General features: G+C 32.4%; 3 protein-coding genes across 9 annotated transcripts; all 3 read left to right on the top strand.

Annotated features, from left to right (window-relative positions):
• Positions 1–1,843: 1,843 nt before the first annotated feature.
• On the top strand, positions 1,844–8,310 carry ZCF125 (P-loop containing nucleoside triphosphate hydrolases superfamily protein). The gene is made up of 18 exons (XM_016307498.3): positions 1,844–2,060; positions 2,175–2,264; positions 2,711–2,829; positions 2,925–3,038; positions 3,137–3,218; positions 3,337–3,404; positions 3,507–3,584; positions 3,680–3,822; positions 3,939–4,041; positions 4,137–4,217; positions 4,669–4,737; positions 4,807–4,866; positions 4,980–5,123; positions 5,363–5,647; positions 6,003–6,095; positions 6,445–6,603; positions 6,698–6,964; positions 7,724–8,310. Exons 1-18 carry the CDS (start codon positions 1,916–1,918, stop codon positions 8,081–8,083), a joined length of 2,460 nt encoding a protein of 819 aa, XP_016162984.1. The 5' UTR covers positions 1,844–1,915; the 3' UTR covers positions 8,084–8,310.
• A 757-nt stretch (positions 8,311–9,067) lies between these two features.
• On the top strand, positions 9,068–11,719 carry LOC107605585 (large ribosomal subunit protein uL1). Of its 2 annotated transcripts, XM_016307499.3 has the most exons (6): positions 9,068–9,086; positions 9,371–9,412; positions 9,552–9,771; positions 10,246–10,411; positions 10,728–10,933; positions 11,457–11,719. In XM_016307499.3, exons 2-6 carry the CDS (start codon positions 9,408–9,410, stop codon positions 11,508–11,510), a joined length of 651 nt encoding a protein of 216 aa, XP_016162985.1. In that variant the 5' UTR covers positions 9,068–9,086; positions 9,371–9,407; the 3' UTR covers positions 11,511–11,719. The 2 variants fall into 2 exon arrangements, with proteins under 2 accessions (XP_016162985.1, XP_020960947.1); XM_021105288.2 differs by lacking the exon at positions 9,068–9,086 and having other exon boundaries at positions 9,275–9,412.
• Positions 11,720–13,832: 2,113 nt separating this feature from the next.
• LOC107605586 (Pentatricopeptide repeat (PPR-like) superfamily protein) lies at positions 13,833–17,894 on the top strand. 6 transcript variants are annotated; one of them, XM_088492056.1, is made up of 6 exons: positions 13,852–14,074; positions 14,212–14,408; positions 15,087–15,179; positions 15,829–16,063; positions 16,224–16,675; positions 16,869–17,894. In XM_088492056.1, exons 5-6 carry the CDS (start codon positions 16,626–16,628, stop codon positions 17,728–17,730), a joined length of 912 nt encoding a protein of 303 aa, XP_088348182.1. In that variant the 5' UTR covers positions 13,852–14,074; positions 14,212–14,408; positions 15,087–15,179; positions 15,829–16,063; positions 16,224–16,625; the 3' UTR covers positions 17,731–17,894. The 6 variants fall into 6 exon arrangements, with proteins under 6 accessions (XP_088348180.1, XP_088348177.1, XP_088348179.1 ...); XM_088492054.1 differs by having other exon boundaries at positions 13,833–14,074; positions 15,087–16,063; XM_088492053.1 differs by having other exon boundaries at positions 13,841–14,074; positions 16,224–17,894.
• Positions 17,895–23,052: the final 5,158 nt, after the last annotated feature.

The following is a 23,052-nucleotide window of genomic DNA, read 5'->3' on the forward strand; positions in this document are numbered from 1 at the left end:
TAATTAAATAAGTATAATAATTAATTATATTAAATAATTATATTTTTATTTATTTAATAATTTATATTAATTATTTAAATAATAATTAATTAATAATTAAATTATAATTAATTTATTAATAATTATAATAATTAATTAGATTAAATAATTAAATTTTTATTTAATTAATAATTTATATTAATTATTTTAGTCATAATTAATATTAAATATTATTTATATTATTATATTAAATTATAATTAAGTAAATTTATTTATATTAAAAAATAAATTTTATTTTTATACCTTACAAAATAATTTTTAGTTGGGTTGGCTATTTTTATTTTTAAAATTTAAAATGCTAATCACATTATTAAAGTTAACCGTTGTAAAACTAGTCGTTTATAAATTATTGTAATCTTGAATTATATATTGTGTATTATTTTTCTATATGATTTTTTTTATATTAATATTTTTTAATAGTGAATTATTTTTGAATTTATAAATTTAAAAAATATTATTGTAAGAAATAGTAATTATATTAATTTTAATTATTTTAATTAATTAATTAAGTGGGACCATAATAGGGACTAAAACTAGTTCCTCCTAATGGAGAAGAGAGAGATGTTTTGAATTACTATTTACTGTTTATGACGCAAAAGCTGATGTGGAGTTACTTTTCATGACAAGTGGGGTATAAATAGGAATTGAGATGAGTTCCCTATTGGAGATGGTCTAAAAAATATTTGTTTTTTGGTTTTTAGATTTGATCAAATAAAATTTGAATTAAGACTGCTATTTTAATTGTTATTATTAGTTTGTCCTGTTAAATACTAATATAATAGGTTAAGTGGTATCGTATATTTTACTATATTAGTATTCAACTTATCCTATCAACATCTAATTTACTATGTGAGCACACTTAACATACATAACGAACAAACAATAATAATTATAATAAATACTTTTTACCTTTAATTGGATCAAAACTAAGAAAAATATTATAGGAGGCAAAAGAAACCAAAAATAGATATTATATAGGATAAAAATTTATGAAAGTGTTAAATAATTAAATAAAATTTGAGATATATTTTTTTTTCAATTTACAGTAGCAAGATGATTTTCATTGATAAAGGAAACACATACAAGAGAAAATAAAGTTAGCAATAAAACAATGCACCATGAATCAACTATAAAGACCAAGCATGTTTGCAGAAAAAATACTGTCTAAACGAGTACCCAAGTACTGAAATATCCTACCTCATATTCTTGTACCAAATCTTCTGCTATAGACATATAGCAACCCTAAAAACACACTTGTTATAAGACCTAGATAGTAGTTTTAATATTTACAAATCAATCTAACAAAACTCAAAAAATAAAAAAGTTAGCTCAAAAGAAGCACATAAATAATTATCTGAGTTCTGTTTAGGAGTTTGTCATTAGTCAATATGTTGTTCTATGCACAAGAATTTATACTTTTTGACACTTACTTAAGCAAACTATTGAACTAACCATTAGACCAACCAACTTACACTTGGTTAGTTTGTTGTCTTTTTTATTGTTTTTTTATTTTGTTTTTGAAGGGGCCCAAGTGAACATATACCACATTAGTTCAAAATTTTGTTTGGACAGGAATGGGCAGGAATCAACCTTGTAAATGTCCATTTAGGCTATAAGAGCCCATCAGTTGTTCCATCACCTGTAAGTAAAAAATAAGCATATGACTTCAAACTTCAAAGCCCAACACCTAAAGCCACTGAAGGGTATTTTCGTCCAGTCGAAATATAAGTAAAGAAAGGGCATTTCCGTCAATTTAAAAAATTTTCAAATCTAATTAAAACGTTGCAGCTACGCGCCCTTAAGCGAGAGAGGAGAAAAAGAAAAAAAAAAAAAAAAGAGATAAAACACAATTCAGATCGAAGAAGAAGAAGCAAAAATGGAGAAGATCTGCGTCGCCGTTCGACTTCGACCTCCAGTTTCCGAAGACTCCTCTAATGGAAGCTTCTGGAAGTTCGAAGAGAATCGTGTTTCGCTTCACAGGATTCATGGCACACCGCTCTCTAACACTTCTTATGCTTTCGGTATATTCTAATTCTTCTTTCTTCTTCCTCTATTTGTTCACGTTACTTCGAGCTTTTCGCAGTTTCAATTTGATTTTCGTTACCTTTTTTTCCACGTTTCTACGCTACTTGCAGATCACGTGTTCGAGGAAACTAGCACCAATGCCAGCGTCTACGAGCTGCTCACCAAGGATATAATTCATGCTGCGCTCGATGGCTTCAATGGCATGTTTCTAACTTATATAGTTGGAATTTTTGTTCCTTTTACTGCATAATTTAGTTACTATATTCGAATTAGTTTATATTTAAACAATTTGAAGCTCTCTACCTTGCTGTGGTTGCAAACTTGAAATTAAGACTTCAATCGAAGTACACTAATCAGTAATGCTTAGGCCTAGCTTAGCTCAGTTGGTGTACTAACTAACAACTAAAAATTGTTCAGTATTCAAAGTTACTTTACTGAGTCGCGTTACTCTTGATTGCTAATTACTAATCATTTGAGTGTAATGGAGAGTTTAAGCCAAAATTGATTGTGTGAATTTGGCAACCAGTAGATGTTATCTAACAACAATTATTTCTATTCTAACGTGCCATGCCATTTGGATTTGGATATCAGTGCTTGCAGTTTTTATTTTAGATGTGGTTAATTATTGAGATGAATATATGGTTAGGAACTGCATTTGCTTATGGGCAGACCAGCAGTGGCAAGACATTCACCATGAATGGGTCGGAAAACGACCCAGGAATAATTCCTCGGGCTGTCAAAGATATATTTGCAAAAATTGAGACGGTAGGTTCTGCTAAAAGTCTTGTTTAGAGTTTGTGTTTGTAGTTGTTCATGTTATTATTTTGATGTTTGGTTTGGTTTGACCAATTTATTTTCAGATGTCTGATCGTGAGTTTCTGATTCGAGTGTCCTACATGGAGATCTATAATGAAGAAATTAATGACCTTCTAGTTGTTGAAAATCAGAAATTGCAAATTCATGAGAGTTTGGAGGTTTGTTAGCTTTGATTTGAGAGCTTATCGTGGTCTAGTGTACTTTTATGCATGCATGAGAATAGCTGATTATATATTTTTTTAATTTTTTTTTCCAGCGTGGAGTATTTGTTGCAGGGCTCCGGGAGGAGATTGTAAACAATGCCGAACAAGTATTAAATTTAATTAATTCAGGGGAAGGTTTGTAATTTTAGTTCTACATTTTTTTTGGTGATTTTCTTTGAAGTTTGATGTTTGAATATGCATGGTAGAAGTATATTTAATTGAAGTTAAAATTTGGTCTTTTGTATTTTCTCAGTTAACAGGCACTTTGGTGAAACAAATATGAACGCTAGGAGTAGCAGATCGCATACAATATTTAGAATGGTATACCATAAACCTATATGTTCTTCTTACATTTCCACAAAATACCTTTATAAAAACAATCTAGAATCACATAATAATGTTTTCCCTATCAAATCTATGTAGGTGATTGAAAGCAAAGGGAAGGAGTTCAACTCTTATGATGATTTATCAGTTAACGACATTGTTCGAGTATCAGTCTTGGTTAGTAATACATATACAATTTTATTTTTTCAACGTCCTTTTCAAAATTCCGTTGCAAAGAAGTTCCATGCTTATAGTTCAGTTTGTGGAATCAGAACTTAGTCGACTTAGCTGGCTCGGAAAGGATTGCTAAGACTGGAGCTGGTGGAGTACGTTTGAAAGAAGGAAAATATATTAACAAGAGCTTAATGGTTTTGGGAAATGTTATCAACAAATTAAGTGACGGTTCAAAGCAACGGTATATTTTTTTCCCCTTTATCTTCTATGCTGTTGGTCTGTTTCAATAGCTTTAGAAGATAATAATGCTATTTTAGGGTTTTTTTTTTTTTTTTTTTTTCCATTCATTTGCTGCAGGGGCCATATCCCGTATCGTGACAGTAAATTAACTCGGATACTACAACCTGCTCTTGGTGGCAACGCCAAAACTTCCATTATTTGTACCTTAGCGCCAGAAGAGGTAGATACTGTGGTTTTGGATTTTTATTATACTCCTTTTGTATTTCGGTCATTAGTATATTATGTTAATTGCAATATTTTTTCCATTCCGTATAGATTCATATTGAAGAAACAAGAGGGACTCTTCAGTTTGCTAGTAGAGCCAAACGTATCACCAACTGTGTTCAAGTGAATGAGGTCTGTGAAATTCATGCACATCAAATTCATGTACAAGAGAATGATTCCCAATTTTCTTCCTAAAATAAATACCATCATAAAAACTTCTATTGTATAACTAATACGGAAAAAAAAAAGGTATGACATAGAACGATAAAACAATAGAAAAGCGTTATGCCGCTAGTACATACTAGTAAGAGTTGCCCTGTTCTGCCACCGTGATTGCTTAAATTAATATGTTACTAGACATTAGAGGATAGTCGACTTTTGAAATAGGATAATATTTTACATTGTTTACTCGGGCCCGTTAATCTGTCTAGATTACTTGGTCAGGAAATAGCAACATTATTGAATCTTCAGTATTTTCCTTGCAAAAATGTTTTTGCCTCTGTTGTCTGTTCTTGGCTGTATTATTTGATTTCTGCACTTTTCTTGGCCAAACTTGATTTCTTGACGGTGGGCATTATTTCAGATCCTGACAGATGCAGCCTTGTTAAAGCGACAACAGCTAGAAATAGAGGAGCTACGTAAGAAACTTCAGGTAATTGTCTTCTGATTACAATATTTTCATTCAAATCATAGAATCATATTAATAAAATTTTCTATTTAGGGATCCCATGCAGAAGTGCTCGAGCAAGAGATTCTTAAACTCAGGAACGATTTGCTCAAGGCAGGTTTTACCTTTTGTGCTTGTTTGCAGTGTTAACTCGCATTATACTGATGCTGAAGCATTAAATGAACTTTCTTTTTATATTAATTATCTGTTCATGTTCTCCCATTTAGTATGAGATGGAGCGTGGGAAGCTTGAAATGGAACTTGAAGAGGAGAGGAAGTCACGGAATCAATGGATTAGGGATCAACAACAGATGAAAATGGAAAATTCCAGTACTAGGTCCTTCTCGGACTGTAACACGAATGGAAGTCAGGTACACCTCAAGAAGGAAAAAAGTGATACGACTAGTTGAATAAGCATGTGCAAAGACAGTTATTTATCTGCTATGTTTAAAATAATGTAACATTGGATCTGCACGACTATCTTTGTTCATCTGGAACAATTCTGTTATCTTTCTATTGCTTCTTCATTACTTGATTCTCTTCCCATTCTTGTCTTTCTGGTACTTTCATTATGTTGTGCTAATGATCGTGCATGTACAAATATGGACAGGGATTTCTGACGCACAAATTTGAAGAATGCAATGATATCAATAGTGCTTCTCAAGGAGATATCTTCAAATCTCCATGTTTAAAGACAAATCCCAGTGCTTTTGTCGCCAAGCGATCAAAGCATTGTACATTATCTGATTACAGCCCTCTTCCAGATGCTTTCAGCAATGTGGCTGATGAAGACCTGTGGCTGAAAATGAACAATGGTTATGTTGCAGACCTTGATTCACTTCAAACTACTCCCACTCGAAAAGTTCAATCATTCCCATCAACTGATACAACTCCTGTGAGTTTATATTTGTTATTTATTCCCCTTAAGGGGATCTGCTTATATGTCTTGAATTTTAATTTTTTGGATCTTAATTCCCATTTCAGTCACATCTAACCCAAAAGATCAATAGAAAAGGCAAAGGTGGCATAGCATAGTTTGTCCTCCATTTTTTATAATTTCCATTGTTGTCGAGTTATTCTTGTTTATGTAACTATTTTCATGAAAGTTATGTAACTATATTATAGAGTAGCCTCCTTTTAAGTTATGAAAGTTAGAATTTGTGAAAATATATTCTAGTTTAAATGTTAATGCACTTCTTATTAATCTATGTTTCTTGTTGTTTGTTATTCATTTGGCTTATGTTTTTCAGGTTTGTACAAGTCAGAATGAAAAGTATGATCGTGAGGTTCAAGATTTGAGGAGACAACTGGAAATTGCTAATGAAAAGATCAATGAACTCGAGGTCAGTAGTCTCATATCTTTATGAAAATGGAATTTGAATGTATGGACTTGTGATTATAAAGATCTTTTAAAAAAAATTGTTTTACCTGATACAAAGGTTTATCTTGTCCAATAGTAAACTGCTAAAATTCAAATATGATTATGATAATGGGAATTATGCATATCAGGTGGTTTCTCCTCAGTTTCTCCATCTGTGTAGTAACTTAGACTAGCTCCATCTAAGAATGCGAAAGGATTCAATTCTATATTACTCTGATGTCTTTGATGTTATCTACAATCTTTTTCCTTTTGACCTCGTTATAAATTGTTCTGTTTATGGTGCTTGGCTATGTTGATGCATATGGATCCAGAGAAAGCATTCTGACGAAGTACCATTGAGCAAGCAACTAATGGGTGAGACGCTGGTATATCGACAAGAAACACAACTACTTCAAGAATTGCCTCTGAGGTTATCTGAATCTGTGAAGAACTTCAAAAACAGCTATGAGCAAGTTTTGTCAGTGATGCAGGTTCAGTCTTTGCACCATATCGGTTTCTTTCATCCTCTGTTGTCTTAACCAGTTTAAGAAGCTGGAAGTTAACTTTCTCCTGTGTTCTAAACAGCAATGTGCATCTAGTGGCAAATTATCAACTGCAAATATGCTTTCAACCATGAGTGAAATCAGTGCACAACTATTTTCAAATTTGGAAGCTTCCTTTGAAGTGACGATGGATGGTGAAAGGTTGTGCCATGGGAATTATGCTCCAATGCATGAACAACAAAGAATGTTTCAAGAAAAGGTGAACAATATCATTACATCATTGGAGTCATCAGAAAGCTCAACAACAGAAGAGCAGGAGAGGAGCCCTTCGTGCACCTGTGAACACAAGGTAGTTGTCTGGTCACAAATATCCAGATATCAATCGTCAGTCATGGTTTTATTCTGTGTCTTAATTTTTGGTTATCTCGTGTCTTTTTTCCGAATTTTGTTGCCATTTAATATCACACTCTAGCTGAACTTTGGACTGGCATTTATTATATTATGCCAGAAGTTGAGCAAATAACTAAGAAATTATAGACATGTTTCTTTCCATGTATTCATCCCCAATATAAAACAGAAAAGATAATTGTTAACTCATGCCCCCCCCCCCCCCCCCCTCTTTCCTTGAGGATGTACACTGTACAGTTCCGATTTGTAAGAAATAAAATATCATAGTTAATCAGATGTCTCTCATGGTCTCCTTCTTCTTGTAGCAAATAGTACATTTATGTTGTGGCTGATTTATGTATAGAATTATTTTTCCCCACCTTAAAACCATCTGTTAAAGGAATTTTAAATGGCATTTCCTGTTCATATGGCTTCAATTGCTTTCATGATTCTACTTGTTTTACATATTGTGGTAGCTTGTCATAACTTCAATCATCTAAAATGAACTTATTGAGGGAGAGCTCTGAGAAAGTTATATTGTGTAGGAATAAACATGGGAAATCCCTTGTTAGAGTTATATTCCTATTTAGCTTATTATAACATGAAATAGCACGGAAGAACATCATTAGTGATAGACTAAACTGCATTATAGAGTTAAATTTGAGGCAAAAGCATAGTATGCTGTTCATTATTATCCTAAATCAAACTTTTTTTTATAAAGGTCTCTGATTTGGGAGGAGAAACTGCTTATTCAAAGGAGCTTTTAAATGAAAGATATGAAAGCCTGGAAAAGGAGTTTCTACTCTTGAAGGATGAAAGAGACTCTTTGCTCCAGATGTTCTCTGAATCATCCCAGAAACTTGCAATGGTTTCAAGCCAAAAGGAAAATGCTTTGAAAGATTTAAATACTGAAGTACAGAGAAGGAATAATCTAGAAGGGGATCTTAAGCAGTTTACTTCAGCTTTTGCTTGTCGTCAGAAATCACTCATTTCCTTCCATAGTGAATTTAAGACTCAGATTGAGAAATTAAGAGCCCAAACTTTAAGCTCAGTGCCTAAGTCTGTTGATTGTCAAGATTAGAGGATGTTGTAACTTATGTAGGACTTCGCTATCTTAGTGTCTTGTATATCATCTACTCAACTTGTTATACATTTCGCCACATTGATTTGCTTCTGCCCTTTGGAATGTTCTCCACTTAGAGTTGAGATTGACATGAATAGTTCTTAGGTGTTTTAGAAATGTTGCTATGTAGCTTTAAATGTAGTTAAAAGTGAGTGGTCTGAATACCGATCATGATATGTTGGACTAGTTGATGCTTATTCACCTTAATTGATTGTCTTGAGTTTTGTATTTTAGAAGGGTAAAATTGATTTTGAGAGACGGTCAGGTCTCATAAAGCACTTAGTTAATGGATCCTCATGATCGTGAGCTAAATAAGTGGATACGTTTGTGACTAATAGGTGGTTTGTTTGGCAGTTTTGTTGAACTAATTTTATTTTTTAGTAATGTTTTTAAGGAACTTTAATAGAAGTATATTATTCCTAAGTTTGTTTGAGATTTTAAAATATATTTTTTAGGAATAAATTGTTCTCATGAAAAATTTATTGTCAAAATTGAAAATTTTTATTCTCATTCCAAAAGATGGATATTTAGTATTCGCTTGTCAAGAGAATAAAAAGGAGTATATAAAATTATTATTATATGATTTGTATTCTTTAGTTATTAAATTTCTTGTCAAAGAATTCTTGCTTTTATTATTATTGGAGGTATTTTAGAAATTAAGATTCTTGATTTAATAAAAGAAGTTTTTTGGAATTTGATATAACTTTTTTTTGGGCAATTTTTTTGTTAATTTAACTGTATTTTTTTAATATTTGAAAAAAAAAACTAATAGGTTTTTGTTTTGTTTTGATTTTTTTACCAAGTAGAGCTTAAAAGTGGACGAAAAATAAAAAAGGGGAAAAACAAAGCGTGTCTTAACGGGCGTGACCCAAGAAAAAGTGTAACTGGCCCAAACAAAACCCAAAAAAGTCCATATATATCCAGAAACCCTAGTCTTCCTCTGCGATTCCGCCTCTGCCAGGTTTGTTCTTTCTTTCTTTCTCCACACAAATGCTACAATGGTGAATTCTCTGGTGTCGTTGGAACGAGTATGGCGAAGCTTTTAGGAACGGAATTAAAATAAGGACAAAAGAATAATTTTACATAACTCCACATTGATTTCGGCACACTCGGAAATTAACTTCCTTAAGCACCAGAGAATTCACCTTTTTCAGAAATATTCATTTTTGGATCTTGATTTTGATTTGGATTACTTATTCTTTGTAATACTGACTGTTCTTTTTTCCATTTCCTTTTTGTTCGCAGTTTTAGCTCTTGATCCCACAAAACCCTAGCTTCAACCATGAGGTAAATTCAGCTTCCACCTTTACTTGCGTATTTCGAGATGGAATGATGAAATGTTTGACTAACTTTTTGGTATTTGTATTTGTTAAATTAATTGATTATTTGAGTATTGATTCCATGCGTTTGTTTGTGAACTGAGTAGTAAGCTTCAGAGTGATGCACTGAGAGAAGCAATCACTGGGATAGTGGCTGATTCCAAAGAGAAGAATAGGAAGTTTGTTGAGACCATTGAGCTCCAAATTGGACTCAAAAACTATGACCCACAAAAGGATAAGCGTTTCAGCGGTTCTGTAAAGTTGCCACACATCCCGAGGCCCAAGATGAAAATCTGCATGCTTGGTGATGCTCAGCATGTTGAAGAGGTAAGCTTATCTTCCAATTAATTTTCTGTTGCTGTAATCAACACTTATTAATTCTAAAAAAATCGTAGCTACTTTCATCTTTGTAAATTGATTATTGTCATACATGACCCTTGATGTGTATTGAACTATGAAAGAATCTGTTGATTCATAGAAATTATATATATATATTTTTTGCGAAAATGATCTAACTAATTTGAGGTTATTGGCTTAAGATTAACGTTTTTAACAATCTGGGATTTGAAGTGTGTAAATGAGTTGCTCGACTTGAATGACTTTTCAAACGCTGTGGTATCCATTTTGTTGTATGAAAGTAGTATCTTGAAATGACACAATGCTTCGTTACATGATTGCAATTAAAGAGAGCAATGACATTTTATGATTTGATGGAAGCAATATTTTGGTTGTGTTTTTAGGGTGTTGCTTGTGTGTAATTGTTTCCATGTTCGTTATGTTGATTGAACTTATAATTTGCAGGCAGAGAAAATAGGATTGGATTGGATGGATGTTGAAGCATTGAAGAAGCTTAACAAAAATAAGAAATTGGTGAAGAAACTTGCGAAGAAATATCATGCTTTCTTGGCTTCTGAAGCAGTCATTAAGCAGATTCCTCGTCTCTTGGGTCCTGGTCTCAACAAGGCAGGCATGTACTTTTGATTTAGAAAACATGTCCTTTTGAGAATGATTAGGAATTGATTCTAGACCATTTTATGTGTGGCATTTTAGCCTTCTTTTATATATTCTCTTGGCATTAATTTGTTACATGTGTTAACTGTTAAAACTAAATTATTATCTCGTTTATTCATCCACCTCACCTCCCCTCCCCTCTCCTCGAAAGATAAAATCTTTTTGCACAATATGTAGTTTTATAGTCTGTTTTAAGGAATTGCTATGTTGTATGCTCTTTGAATCTCAGTCATTATCTTCACTAATTCTTGTTAATTCCCATGACTTTGCAGGAAAGTTCCCCACACTTGTTACCCACCAAGAATCCCTCGAGTCTAAAGTCAATGAGACCAAGGCTATGGTGAAATTTCAGCTTAAGAAGGTGCTCTGCATGGGAGTAGCTGTAGGCAATGTAAGCATGGAGGAAAAGCAAATCTTCCAAAACGTACAACTGAGCGTTAACTTCCTTGTGTCCTTGTTGAAAAAGAACTGGCAGAATGTGAGTATCATGCACAACATAGTATATTGTCATTGTTGTATTACCTTTTATGTTGGCTTTTTTTTCACCCCTTTGAAATTTACAACTTGTCTTGTTGCTATAATGTATGATGGGTTTATTGTAATTCAGCACTCAACTTTTAAGGAAAAAAAATCTGCATTTTCATTGCGGGTAATATTTGGATGGCTGATTTTCCTTATATTCATTCTGAGACTTATTACCTCGTTACTTCATTACCATAAGATAGTGTGCCTGATCAAAATGAAGTGATGGGTCAGAAAATGAGTAAATGGAACGTTAGTTAAATGTTGACTCAATTTGCATCTTTGTTAAATATATATTTAACAATATGCTACAAAAGTACAATGAGTTCTTTTCAATTTTTATATTTTTATTATTCTACTATTATTGTCCTTTGAAGGTGCTGCATGTGAAATTATTTTCTTCTCTCCTTATGTTCCTGGAATATTTGGTTCGGGTTTGATCTAGCTAATCATCTAACTTTAACCATTACTGATTTCAGGTTAGGTGCTTGTATCTGAAGAGTACCATGGGAAAATCCTACCGTGTGTTTTGAAGGATCTTTTATATTCAGTGAAATTGTGATTTTGCTTAATATATTAAGTAGCTTAATACCTTGGCAGCAATTTTCATCTTGTTACAGTTTTGTTGGATGAAATTTTTGTTAGTTTCTTTAGTTCATGGTTCTTAAAATGTGCTTACGAACATTGGATCCTATTTTTGAGCTGAACCTGTTTGCGTACTATATAATTTCCTTCTTGATAAGTTTGTGGGTTATCCCCTATTTAGTATGTTCTATGGGTAATTATCTAACATGCTTAAAATATTATTAAAAATATGTTCTCAAATTCTAAAAGTATGAAGAGAGGAACTCTGTAGTTAATTTTGTCGGATCTGTTTTTAGGTGGGTAAAATTTCGGCTAATTTTTTTGGTTATGGAAGTAGAAGTGGTGATATACCTTAACATTGTCATTTTTGGTGTTTTTCAAAATTCTGGAAGTACACAAATCGGACGGTCCGATTTCTGCTTCTCTAACTAAACGACATCCCAACAATCCACATTTTAAAAAAACACCACTACCACTCCAATATTAAAAATAAAAAATTCTAAAATTTCACCCTTGGTAATAATAAATATCAGGAGTATTCTGAAAATATCAATGACATATATTCTTAAAACAATAATGTTATTTGAGTACTAAAATCAATTAGTCATTATATATTTGTGTAAAAATATATATGTAGTTTAATTTAGTTTTAGTATATATTTTATATTTTAATGTATATTTTATAGTGTAGTTGATTTTGGTGTATAATTAACAAGGTTTTTAAAAATATATATTACGAATTAAAACAATTTATATATAAACAAATTTTTAAAATAATTATAATAATAAAGACACATTTGTGCTTTTTATATTTCGAGCAAAATATTCTGAAGTGTAATAATATTGTTAGGGATATAAAATATAGAAATGAATTTTCGTATAAAAAAATAAATACAATTTTAAGATCACATATTCGTTCACCTTAAAACCATTGGTTACTAAACTCTTTTTCTTGAACTCTTAAGAATTTATCATGCTATTTAACATATAAAATATTTTTCCAAGTAATTGTTTCGTTAAAATTAGTGTTTTGGGCAAAAATAGATCATATATTGATTGACGAAAATGAAATAATGCTGCACGTACAAGTTTTTGTAAATTAAGTTTAATTAAGTTAGTCTAATATTAACAAAAAATATTCTCATTATTTTTACTCATTATTCACCTAAATTTTATTGTTCAACTTGATTAGATTTAATTCATAAAAATTAAAAAGAATTTGTACATATAACATTTTTTGACAGAATATTTCATTCGTCCAAAGCAATTTAGGGTTCTACACATAGTTCTAAAAATCGAATTGGACCAGTTAGTAAAAAATCATTCTGAAACCGATGAATCGATCGGTTCACGGTCGGTTGAACTGAATCAGGACCCCGCCGGTTTATCTAAAATAACCCTAGCCTCATCGCGCTGTCGTTCGTCTCATTCTAGCTGCTCGCCGCGCCGCCTTCCTGTCTCACCGTGCTCGTTTGCTAATCCTCTTGGTTCGTCATGCTCGATGACCCTCTCCTAGTTCGCCAACGTGAGCATCTCCCAGTCCTGCACTGTAGCTCTTGTCTGTTGTCTGCCGTCGTGTGCGTCGCTAGCTCGCCAATGTTTGTCGTCAGCTTTCCGTCGTTCGTCACTCTCCCTCAAGCCTCTGTTCACTGCCCTTGTCGAAAGTAATGCCTCGAGTTTTTTTTTTCTTTTGTTAATTATTGTACTGAGTTTGTTAAAATTGGAAAATTTTGTTAATTTATGTTAAACCTTGTTAAAAATGGTTAATTCAATAAAGAAAAGTATAAATTTAATTAAGTTAATTTAATATTTTTTTTAATTATGAATGATAGGATTAATAAAAAATATTCATTTGTGCATTTTTTTATTCTTCTGTTGAAGATGGTATAAATAAAAGTGAAGATGATTTTAATGCGGTGAATTTACAATGTAGTAAATCTATAGTAAGTTTTTTTGATTTTGATTATTGATGAGAAATTTTTACTTAAACATTTCATATTTGGATATTTTTATTTGTTATTTGGATTTTGAGTTTAAATCATGGTTCTGAAAACCGAACTGGACTGACCGATTCAACCGGATTAACTGGAAACCGGTCATTTAGCCGGTCTGGATAAAGTTAGAAACCGTTTAACAAAAAACCGGTTAAATCGGCGGTTAACCGGTGAACCGGGTGAACCGTCCGATTTTTTAACGGGTTTTGGTTAAGAAAGAAAAAGATCTAACGGCGTCGTTTTTCCTTTTAAAATAAAAAAAAAAAAAGAAAGGCTAAACGCCTAATTGCCTAACGAAGCCCTAATCCTTTCAGCAGAAATCACCCACAACTCCACAAGCCAGAAGAGGGATCTGGGATCAGCAGTTCAGCACCGCCATCGCCACCGCATCCCGCAGCGACAGCAGCGACGGCGTTGAAAGCCGCAACCACCACCGTGTCCTGTTTCGTAGCCGAGCTCGCCTCCTCCTTCGTCATCGCCGAGCTCGCCTCCTCTTCCTCCGCCGTTACTCGCCGCCGGTAAGACTCTGTTCTTGTTCGGTTATTCACTTAGTCCTCCTCGCTGCCTTCTGATTTTCTGTGCTTGATTATATGATTTATTTGTTTGCGATTTTGATTTATTTGTTATCTGTTCATGATTTTGTTTCCCATGGCAGAAAGAGTAGAGGGATTCAACTTCGAGCAAAGGCATGTGAAAAAGAGGGTAAGGGTGGCTCGCGTGTGGAAGACGAAGGAAGGAAAACACTACGTTGTGGAGTGGCGAGTCAGCATCAGCCTCCTCTCTGATTGTGTCAACTCTTATCTCCGTGATGATAACTCCGATATCGTTGCCACTGACACCATGAAGAACACTGTAACCTTCTTCTTCCTCTCTTCTTCTGTGTTAGTAATTTTCTGCGTGATTTGTACCACTATCCAAAGTTAACATTTTAAGCTCTGATATCTATCTGTTTGTATGTTGATATTTGGAGTGCGAATCTGTTTGCTTTCTGATGGGATTTAAAATCAATTATTTGCTTTTCTGAACTTTACTAGTTTAATATTTTAGTCTATTAAAAGATCTATTGTAAATGTTATAAACTGTTGTTGTCGTCTGATCTACTCATTTTAACAAAACAATTATGTCTGAATCTCATATGCTGCTTTGTACCTTCTGTTGGTTTCAATTGTATTTTTTCAAGAAGTGGCTAAATAGATATGATGTTAGGTTTGTTTTGATTTGATCCTGTCTCTAGAAAGAAATAGACAGAAATACAAAGAGATATTGATTAGAGACCAATATTTTCTGCTTACACTTCTAGGAAATACAAGAACTGCAAGTATTTCTATCTTAGATGCTTATAATATAATACCAGTATTTAAACTCAGATCACATAAAATGTTTACAACCCTGAATTCATGCTATAGGTTGGGTATATATTACTGTCTACAAACTTAAAGAACAAGGAATTTGCTTGCATATGCTATTTGTCTTTCATCTTCCATCATCATATCTGTTCAATTTTGATATTTTTTATGAAAATATTGCTAGGTATATGCAAAAGCCAAGGAGTGCTCTGAACTACTTTCTGTTGAGAACTTTGCTATTGAGCTTGCCAAGTACTTTATATCATTCTATAGGCAGGTTGGTGAATGGTAAAATACAGTATAATATCATTATTCAAATAAATCTACATTTGTTTTCTTTTATCCTTTATAATCCTCTTGCACCATGCTCATTCTTCTAAAATTTTCTTGCTAACAATTTTTCTTTGACCAAATTATTTATATCACATTAACCGCTTCCTAGGTTTTTTAATAATTTTATTTAATATTTAATTAAACCGGTTGAATCCCGGTTGAACTCCGGTCGAACCAGCGAACCATTGAACCAGTGACCTCACCGGTTTATTGACCGGTCCGGTTCTCGCAACCTTGGTTTAAATTTTATTAACATCATTAGACTTTGGTTGTTATATTATTTTAAATTTGAATAATATTTTAAGATTTATGTTAGATTATAATTATATTTTAGTATATTTATTTATATTTTATTTTTTTGTTGTAAAATAATTATTTTAATTAAATAACGGTTATACTAAATAAAATAATTATTTTATTTAGTATATAGATTATAATTTATTGATATAGAATTATAAATTATGTTCCTATTATTTGAACTTTCGTTGAGTCGAGTTTGAGCTTACGAAATAGAGCTTAATGAGTCAAGTCGTGAGCCAAGCTTAATTTTCGTGAGTCGAGTTTGAGTTTGGTCTAACTCGGCTCACTTTCAGCTCTACTAGCCGGGATCTGGTGATTTAGGCTTAGAATCAGTCCGGTTGAAATTAAACCGGGTAAAACCCGAGAAGGAAAATAATCAAAATATTCAACCTGTTCTCCAGTGGCAATTAGCCTCCCTCGATTCTCTCTCCCGCCTCCCCCCCCCCCTCTCCTCTTCGGCCCTCTCTCTCAGAAACCGACATGGCGGCCACTTCTGGCTCCGTCGTCGCTGTGCCCGTAGTCATGCAGGTAGCGTATTGTTGTCTTCAATCAAATTCCTTGCCTCTCTCTTTTTTCGGATTATTGAATATTGATGACTTTGATGTGCTAACATATTAGTGTAACGAGTTCAATTTGTTTAATTTCTTTGTTCATTGATCTATTCTATCATATTACTTCTGCACTGCAGATGTAAATTTTCCAGTGTACACGAATCCGTATTTGGCGCTCCTGTGGATGAAATCTTGGTCTCTCAATTCTCGTATTGCAAATGGGAAGCTTATTATGATAAAATGATGCCCCTTTTTGGGTGCTGGTGAATTATGGTTGCGAGGTTATCAACTAAGGTATTGAACATTTGCATAGCATCAATGTGCAAAGCCAAGCAAGTAGGGAAAGCTGAAGCTGTGATAATCGACGGCATAAGATTGGGCGTGCTCCCTGATGTGGTCACATACAACACTCTAATAGATGCGTATTGTCGTTTGGATTGCGTCGACACAGGCTATTCTGTTCTAAGTCGAATGAGGGAGGCAGGGATACCCCCTGATGTTATTTCTTACAATTCTTTGATCTCTGGGGCTGCCAAGAAATGCTTGTTGTCGAGTGCCTTGGACCTGTTCGACGAAATGCTTCGAGCAGGTATACACCCTGATGCTTGGAGCTATAACATTTTGATTAATTGTATGTTCAAGCTTGGGAAACCAGATGAGGCGAATCGTGTTTTTATGGAGATGGCGCTTAGTGAGCTGCATCCTTGTTCGGCTACATATAACATCATGATTAATGGGCTGTGTAAGAATGGATATGTTAACAATGCTATTATGTTGTTCAGGAACTTGCAACGCCATGGATTCATTCCTGAGGTGTTGACGTACAACACACTTATTAATGGACTAAGCAAGGCTCGACGAACGGGGACAGCTAGGAGGATTCTTAGGGAGTTTAAGGAAGCAGGTTATGAACCTAACTGTATTACCTACACAACGGTTATGAAGTGTTGCTTCCAGTGTAGGCAGTTTGACGAAGCGTTAGAGATCTTGCATGAGATGAGGAGTAAAGGGTACACTTTCGATGGCTATGCATACTGCACAGTGATTGCTGCACTGATAAAGATCGGGCGGATTGAAGAAGCAGATGAAATCGTCAGGCTGATGCAGCATAGTGGTATTCAACCAGATTTAGTGTCTTATAATACATTGATAAATCTTTACTGCAGACAAGGAAGATTAGATGATGCCATGAAGTTAGTAGGCGAGATAGAGAAAGAAGGTCTGGAATGCGATCAATATACACACACGATTATAATTAATGGATTGTGCAAGGCAGGCAACTTTTTAGGTGCAAAACAGCATTTGATTTATATGAACTCACTGGAGTTTGGTTACAATTTGGTTGCGCATAACTGTATTCTTCATGGATTGGGTAAAGCAGGTCATATTGATCATGCAATGAAATGGTTCGAATCGATGGAAGTTAAAGACTCTTTCACGTATACCATCATAGTGCACAACCTTTGTAGGGCTAGAAGGTTCCTTTGTGCCTCCAAGATCATGGTTTTGTGTCTAAATTCTGGGTTTCGGATCTTAAGGGCTACCCAGAGAGCTGTTATTGATGGTCTTTGTAGTATAGGGTATACAAATGAAGCAAGGAAACTCAAGCTTAAACTACGAGTGATTCGACTATTACATGATTAAATGGCAGTTGATGTTTGAGTCTTCAGATATGTACAATACTTTGCTGTCCAAACAGAAGAATAAAGCTCTGAATCATGAGCCCCATTCTTGATCCATATATGTCATCCTGAGGGATACATTGCTGGAAGTGGTAATTTACTAATTTATTTGATTGAGTAGGCTAACTGCAGTGTCTCATTGTGGCTTCAAATTGTTTAATTATGTACATCAATTAAATAAAACTTCGTAAAAACCAATTTAATTTTCATGTAGTGAAAAAATATCTACTACAACTTCATTGGTATGCTTTATTCACGAGATCAAAAAACTTTTGTTGAATTGTATTCCTACACATGATGCATCCTCTTATTGAATAATTCTCTATCCAGAAAAAAATAATTGAATCGACATATAATTCAAAATCACTTGACGAAGGAAAATCGGTTAGAATCGTCTAATCTTGGATAGTATTTACTAAACTATAGTTTTCTTTTAATATATTAAAAAAATTGCCGTGAGAAGATGGGAGCTCAGTTGGATCAACAAAAGTGTCTGAAATCATCCCAGAAAAAGACAAAGTTAGGACTCAAATAACTGAAATAAATTGAAATTTTATTATGTCAAATATATTGATTTCTTCCTTAATTTCCATAAATGGTATATATATATCTCTGAAAAATTTTGTATTTCACATATTTGTCTTCAATTTTTTTTTTTATTATATTGAGGTCTTTGAGTTTTACAAAAGTAAGACATAAATATCTATCTTAGTTAAAATTGTTATTTTTATCTGAATAAATAAATTTTTAAAAGTGTGACCTAAAGACTTATACATTTTATTTTTATAAAATTCAGAACTTCAACGTAATAAAATTTTTTTAGAAATAAAAATGTCCAATGCAAAATTTTTTAAATAATATATATATGAACAATAGAAAAGTATAAATAGACAATAAACAATTGCTTTAGTGACTTATGGTGATGGCTAAACTAACAAATAAAGTAATAAAATAAAACGCAGGATTACACACTTCTTTTCCAGACTCATTAATTTAGATATGCCAGCCATATGTGTGTTATGCATTGATATAGATTATAGGGGCGCTATACATAGATGTGGGGCATCTTTTGGCTGAAACGGTGAGACCTGGTGAAAGAAATTGGACCATCTGAGTTTTGTGCAAAAAAAAATTAGGTAACCAAATCGGATGGTCCGAGTTGTGAGGGATGGGAAATTTGAACTTCAGGAATAATTAATCGGACCGTCCGATTAGTTTTTTTTTTTTTTCTTAAAATCAAAACTGACCCTCCGTTTGGACTTTTTGTTTCTTTTTTCTTTTCTAAAATCAAAACGGACCCTTTGAGTTTTATTAAAAAATAATTTTCTTTGTAGATATTCTCTAATCGGACCGTCCGAATTCCTTGCTCCAAATCTCTCGGTTCGATTTCAGCCCCCTGACACTACATGCAAGAAAAATAAAAAGCATTCCTATTCTCCATAACATTATATCACCCTCACACTCTCTTCCATATTAAAAATAAAAAGCATTGTTTTGCATATGCAATCAATTTTGTTTGACTTATATAAACAAACTTCATTGTGCTCCTTTTTTCTTTACAACTATTTTTTTCCCCATATATTACATGACTTGAACTCGAGATTTATAATATAACAAGACTTGAGTTGTTCTCAAAATATTATACACTTATCTAGTTTAATTTTAGTGCTTAATATCAAATTCAATGGCGCCTATATTCATTCAGAATCTAGTATGCGGTTAATTTAAGTATTAACCCTCAATAAGTGTTTTAAGGGGGTGCATATATATGCAAATAATTATGACATGAATTTTCTTATGGAATATGACAGTATAACAAATTCAGCTGAATTGTTCTAGATTGATGAGTATATAATAATCAGGATTCAGTAGGTGACTTTAGTTGTTGGTTGAAACGTGATGACAAAATAGGTCAATAACAATTCAAACTAATAGAATTTTAATATTAATAACAAAACAAAATGTTACTATCATGAGTTGCTACCATGGGAAATTAATGCTTTGATTTCTTCTAGAAGGTTAAGAAGACCTTCGTTTAACTTTCTTCACTCAGAGCCGTGATGTTGTTTATTTGTTAAGTAACTAGAACATTGCAAAATGTTACCAATAATTGAAATTCAGGGTTTATGTATTATGTATTTATAGTATTAACAACTATTATATCATTATTTAATTAAATATTTATATTTATAAGATTTTCAATAATAGTTTAATAAAATATTTTCATTAATAAAATAACATAAATAACTAAAGAGTGAAGACTTATTTGTTCCTCCAGGGTTTATTGGGACTCTTCCTCCTAATGGTTCTATCGTAAGGGGATTGGGTTTGGGTAGGTTTTGTTAGTAAAAATACTACTTACATATTAAAATAAATTATTAAATTATTATTATTAATTTTATATCATTTTTAATTAAATAATTAACTACTAAAATAATTACATTTATCATAATAGAATAATCAATATATAATAAATAAATAATCAAATTTGTCTATATGATTATAATGATTTTTTTATAAGATGTCAACGGAGTGTTTTTGAAAAATGCTACTGATCTTTTAAATTTTTAGTTTTTAGTCTATCTTTTAATTTAAATAATATTATTTAATTAATTTAAATACTCACCTTTTTTAAAAGTTATTTGTTTTTTATAGAAAGTTAAATGATGGATAATTTTTAAAAGATACATAATTGCACTGAGTATTTTTATACGCGATGACGAATTATTAGTGTCTGTTTTTTTGTTACACTTACCATAATTTTTTTTATAAAGGATTTTATTTTTCAAAAACAAGAAATAAGCATTGAACTTCATTAATTTAATAGAGTTAAAATGTAATATTGTCTTATTTTTATGTATATCAAATTTTAGACAAATTAAATATTAACAATTGGGTGTTCTAATAATTAATACTTATTTGTTCTATGAAAAAAAGTATACATTAAAATAAAATGAGGCAATGAAGTATCGATTTCCTTTTTAATAGTTTATGCAAATTAATTTACTATACATAGTTTATATAGTGAAAAATTCAATGTTACAGGACATATAGGAAAGAAACTTGACAAATATAACCGTTTACAATAGTAGATTAGTAGTTCCCTTGTTATATGAAAAGATTAACTTAATTTATGATTAAAAGTTCAAATACTAAAATAATTATTTTAAGAGTTAATAATCAAATTGATTATCGAACGATAATTATTAATAGAACAAATTAATATTATATCATTAAAAGTGTAATTTTCAATAATCCCTTCTGAGTTCTGACTAAGGATACAACATACAAGTGGCGCCTCCAGATTGATCATTGATGGTTCACACTTCATAATTTGCAAATCACACGTCACCATAGAACAATATTTATTACCTATTGAGAGAAAAGTACCTTTAACTACAAAAGCAATAAATAAAAAAAGTTATATACATATCTTTTATATTTTTATTTTTACATTAAAAATAATTAATAAAAAAGTAATACACAAATTTTTTTATATCATTAAAAAATGTATATAGATAAAATTTATTTTTCCAAAATATAATCATTTCTATTAAAAAGGACTAAGATCCATAATTTTCTAGTCAAATAGTAAAAAATAAAAATAGATGGTGAAACTAATTAAAAAATAAGTATTTATGGTATATATAGGACCAGTGTTGGATGCGAAGAAATAAAGTACTGATCACACGAGATCCTCTTAGAAATAGAAATATTAATTCGATAATATTGGGATATTTCCAGAAAAAGAATTGCTAATGTTTTTTTTCCCTTTTTTCTTATGAGATTGTGAACCTGAATGAGATGAAACAGAGTGAAAATTTTATGTACGAGTCTTGAGTCATATGGTTACGAAATTCGTAAAGCAACTTAATGGATTTCCAATTAAATACTTTAGATTTTTTTTATCTTATCAATATTAGTAATATATCTCAAAATAATATGTCTTGGATTTTGATTTTTTAAGGTCTTACATCCGTACCTCAAAATTTTTCTTAGAAAAGGGAACTAATTAACTTTTAGCTAATTTTATTTATTTTTTATTACAAAAAATTGCACTCCAAAATTTTAAATATACTATTTGTAATAGAATTTTAAAATGCACACGTTCCAAATGTTTGCAAAAATGATTTCTTTTCAATTCCATATACAAACTTTATCAATTTATTCTCTTAATTTTCATTCTACAAAAAACATAATGATATAAGAAAACCAATATTAAAATTTCTAAGCTAAGCCTATCGTCTGTTTGTGCTTCAACTCCTGTTTTTCTCCCTAATATTAATTAGTCAGAATTTAAATATGGGTAAAGTTGTGTGCTTTTTTTAGAAATGAACATTTATATATATATATATATATATATATAGACAGGTGGACGTTGTAGAGATGTAGACACAATATGTAAATAATATGCTAACTCAGCACGCAGCCCACATGTAAGACACGTGTTCAAATCTGAAGCAATACGCAAGTTCTGTATTAACACGTAGCGCTCATCCATCAACACGCATGACGTGTGATTCCTACGTGACAAGCAACACGCAGGTTGCGTGTTCCACACATGGCGGACGTTAGTTGGATGGTTTAGCAACATGTAGCCTGCAAAGTGAGTCTTCTGCTTATAAAAAGCAAAGCTCGTAACTATTTTGCTTCATTCTGAGAGAAGTGTTTTCCTCCAGGGTCGATACAATGGAGGGCACTACAAATATAGTGGTTTACCACAACGGTGAGGTCGTGCAAAATACGTATGAAGGTGTGAGTTTTGCATGTGAGAATATGTTTTCGTTTGTCGTTCCGTACACTATAACGTTTGCGGAACTACAGTACAGGCTCTGTCAAAGCATAGAGGCTGATATTGTAAAGAGGGTGACAAACATTCTCTACAGGAGTCCGGTTGTCGTTTTTGGCTGCCTGATACAGTTTGAGGTTATGCCAATAGTCGACAAAACAAGTATTCAACGGATGTTTCGTATTCACTAGCAAACTCAGGTGCAACACCCGAGGATTGAGTTGTACGTTGAGTTTGAGCATACTGTTGTAGATGAGGTTCAACATGACCCAGATGTGTAAGATGACAGAGTTGAGGTGTACTTAGGAATGAACGATGATAGCGATGAGGAATTCGAAGCTACGTACAAAGCTGGTGATGAGGACGAGGACGGCGATGGGGGAGGTGAGGCAGTGGGGGAAACTTTAGTGGTTCCAGCCCAGTTAGTCAACCAATGGACGTTCCACCCTTTATGTGTAGCTTGGATCTTGACGTCATACATGTACCGGAGTTTCC

The sequence above is a fragment of the Arachis ipaensis genome, chromosome B6 (assembly GCF_059453495.1).
Source record: "Arachis ipaensis isolate K30076 ecotype BB chromosome B6, ASM5945349v1, whole genome shotgun sequence".
NCBI classification, from domain to species: Eukaryota; Viridiplantae; Streptophyta; class Magnoliopsida; order Fabales; family Fabaceae; genus Arachis; species Arachis ipaensis.

What these genes read in the sequence shown, in the direction of transcription:
- ZCF125 (XM_016307498.3), top strand. Translation starts at nt 1,916, where the DNA reads ATGGAGAAGATCTGCGTCGCCGTTCGACTTCGACCTCCAGTTTCCGAA. An exon ending in TGCGCTCGATGGCTTCAATG is followed by an intron (nt 2,265 to 2,710) that starts GCATGTTTCTAA and finishes ATATATGGTTAG; the next exon opens with GAACTGCATTTGCTTATGGG. An exon ending in CGTGCACCTGTGAACACAAG is followed by an intron (nt 6,965 to 7,723) that starts GTAGTTGTCTGG and finishes TTTTTTATAAAG; the next exon opens with GTCTCTGATTTGGGAGGAGA.
- LOC107605585 (XM_016307499.3), top strand. An exon ending in ATGCTCAGCATGTTGAAGAG is followed by an intron (nt 9,772 to 10,245) that starts GTAAGCTTATCT and finishes TATAATTTGCAG; the next exon opens with GCAGAGAAAATAGGATTGGA. An exon ending in TCCTGGTCTCAACAAGGCAG is followed by an intron (nt 10,412 to 10,727) that starts GCATGTACTTTT and finishes ATGACTTTGCAG; the next exon opens with GAAAGTTCCCCACACTTGTT.
- LOC107605586 (XM_088492051.1), top strand. Translation starts at nt 16,357, where the DNA reads ATGGTTGCGAGGTTATCAACTAAGGTATTGAACATTTGCATAGCATCA.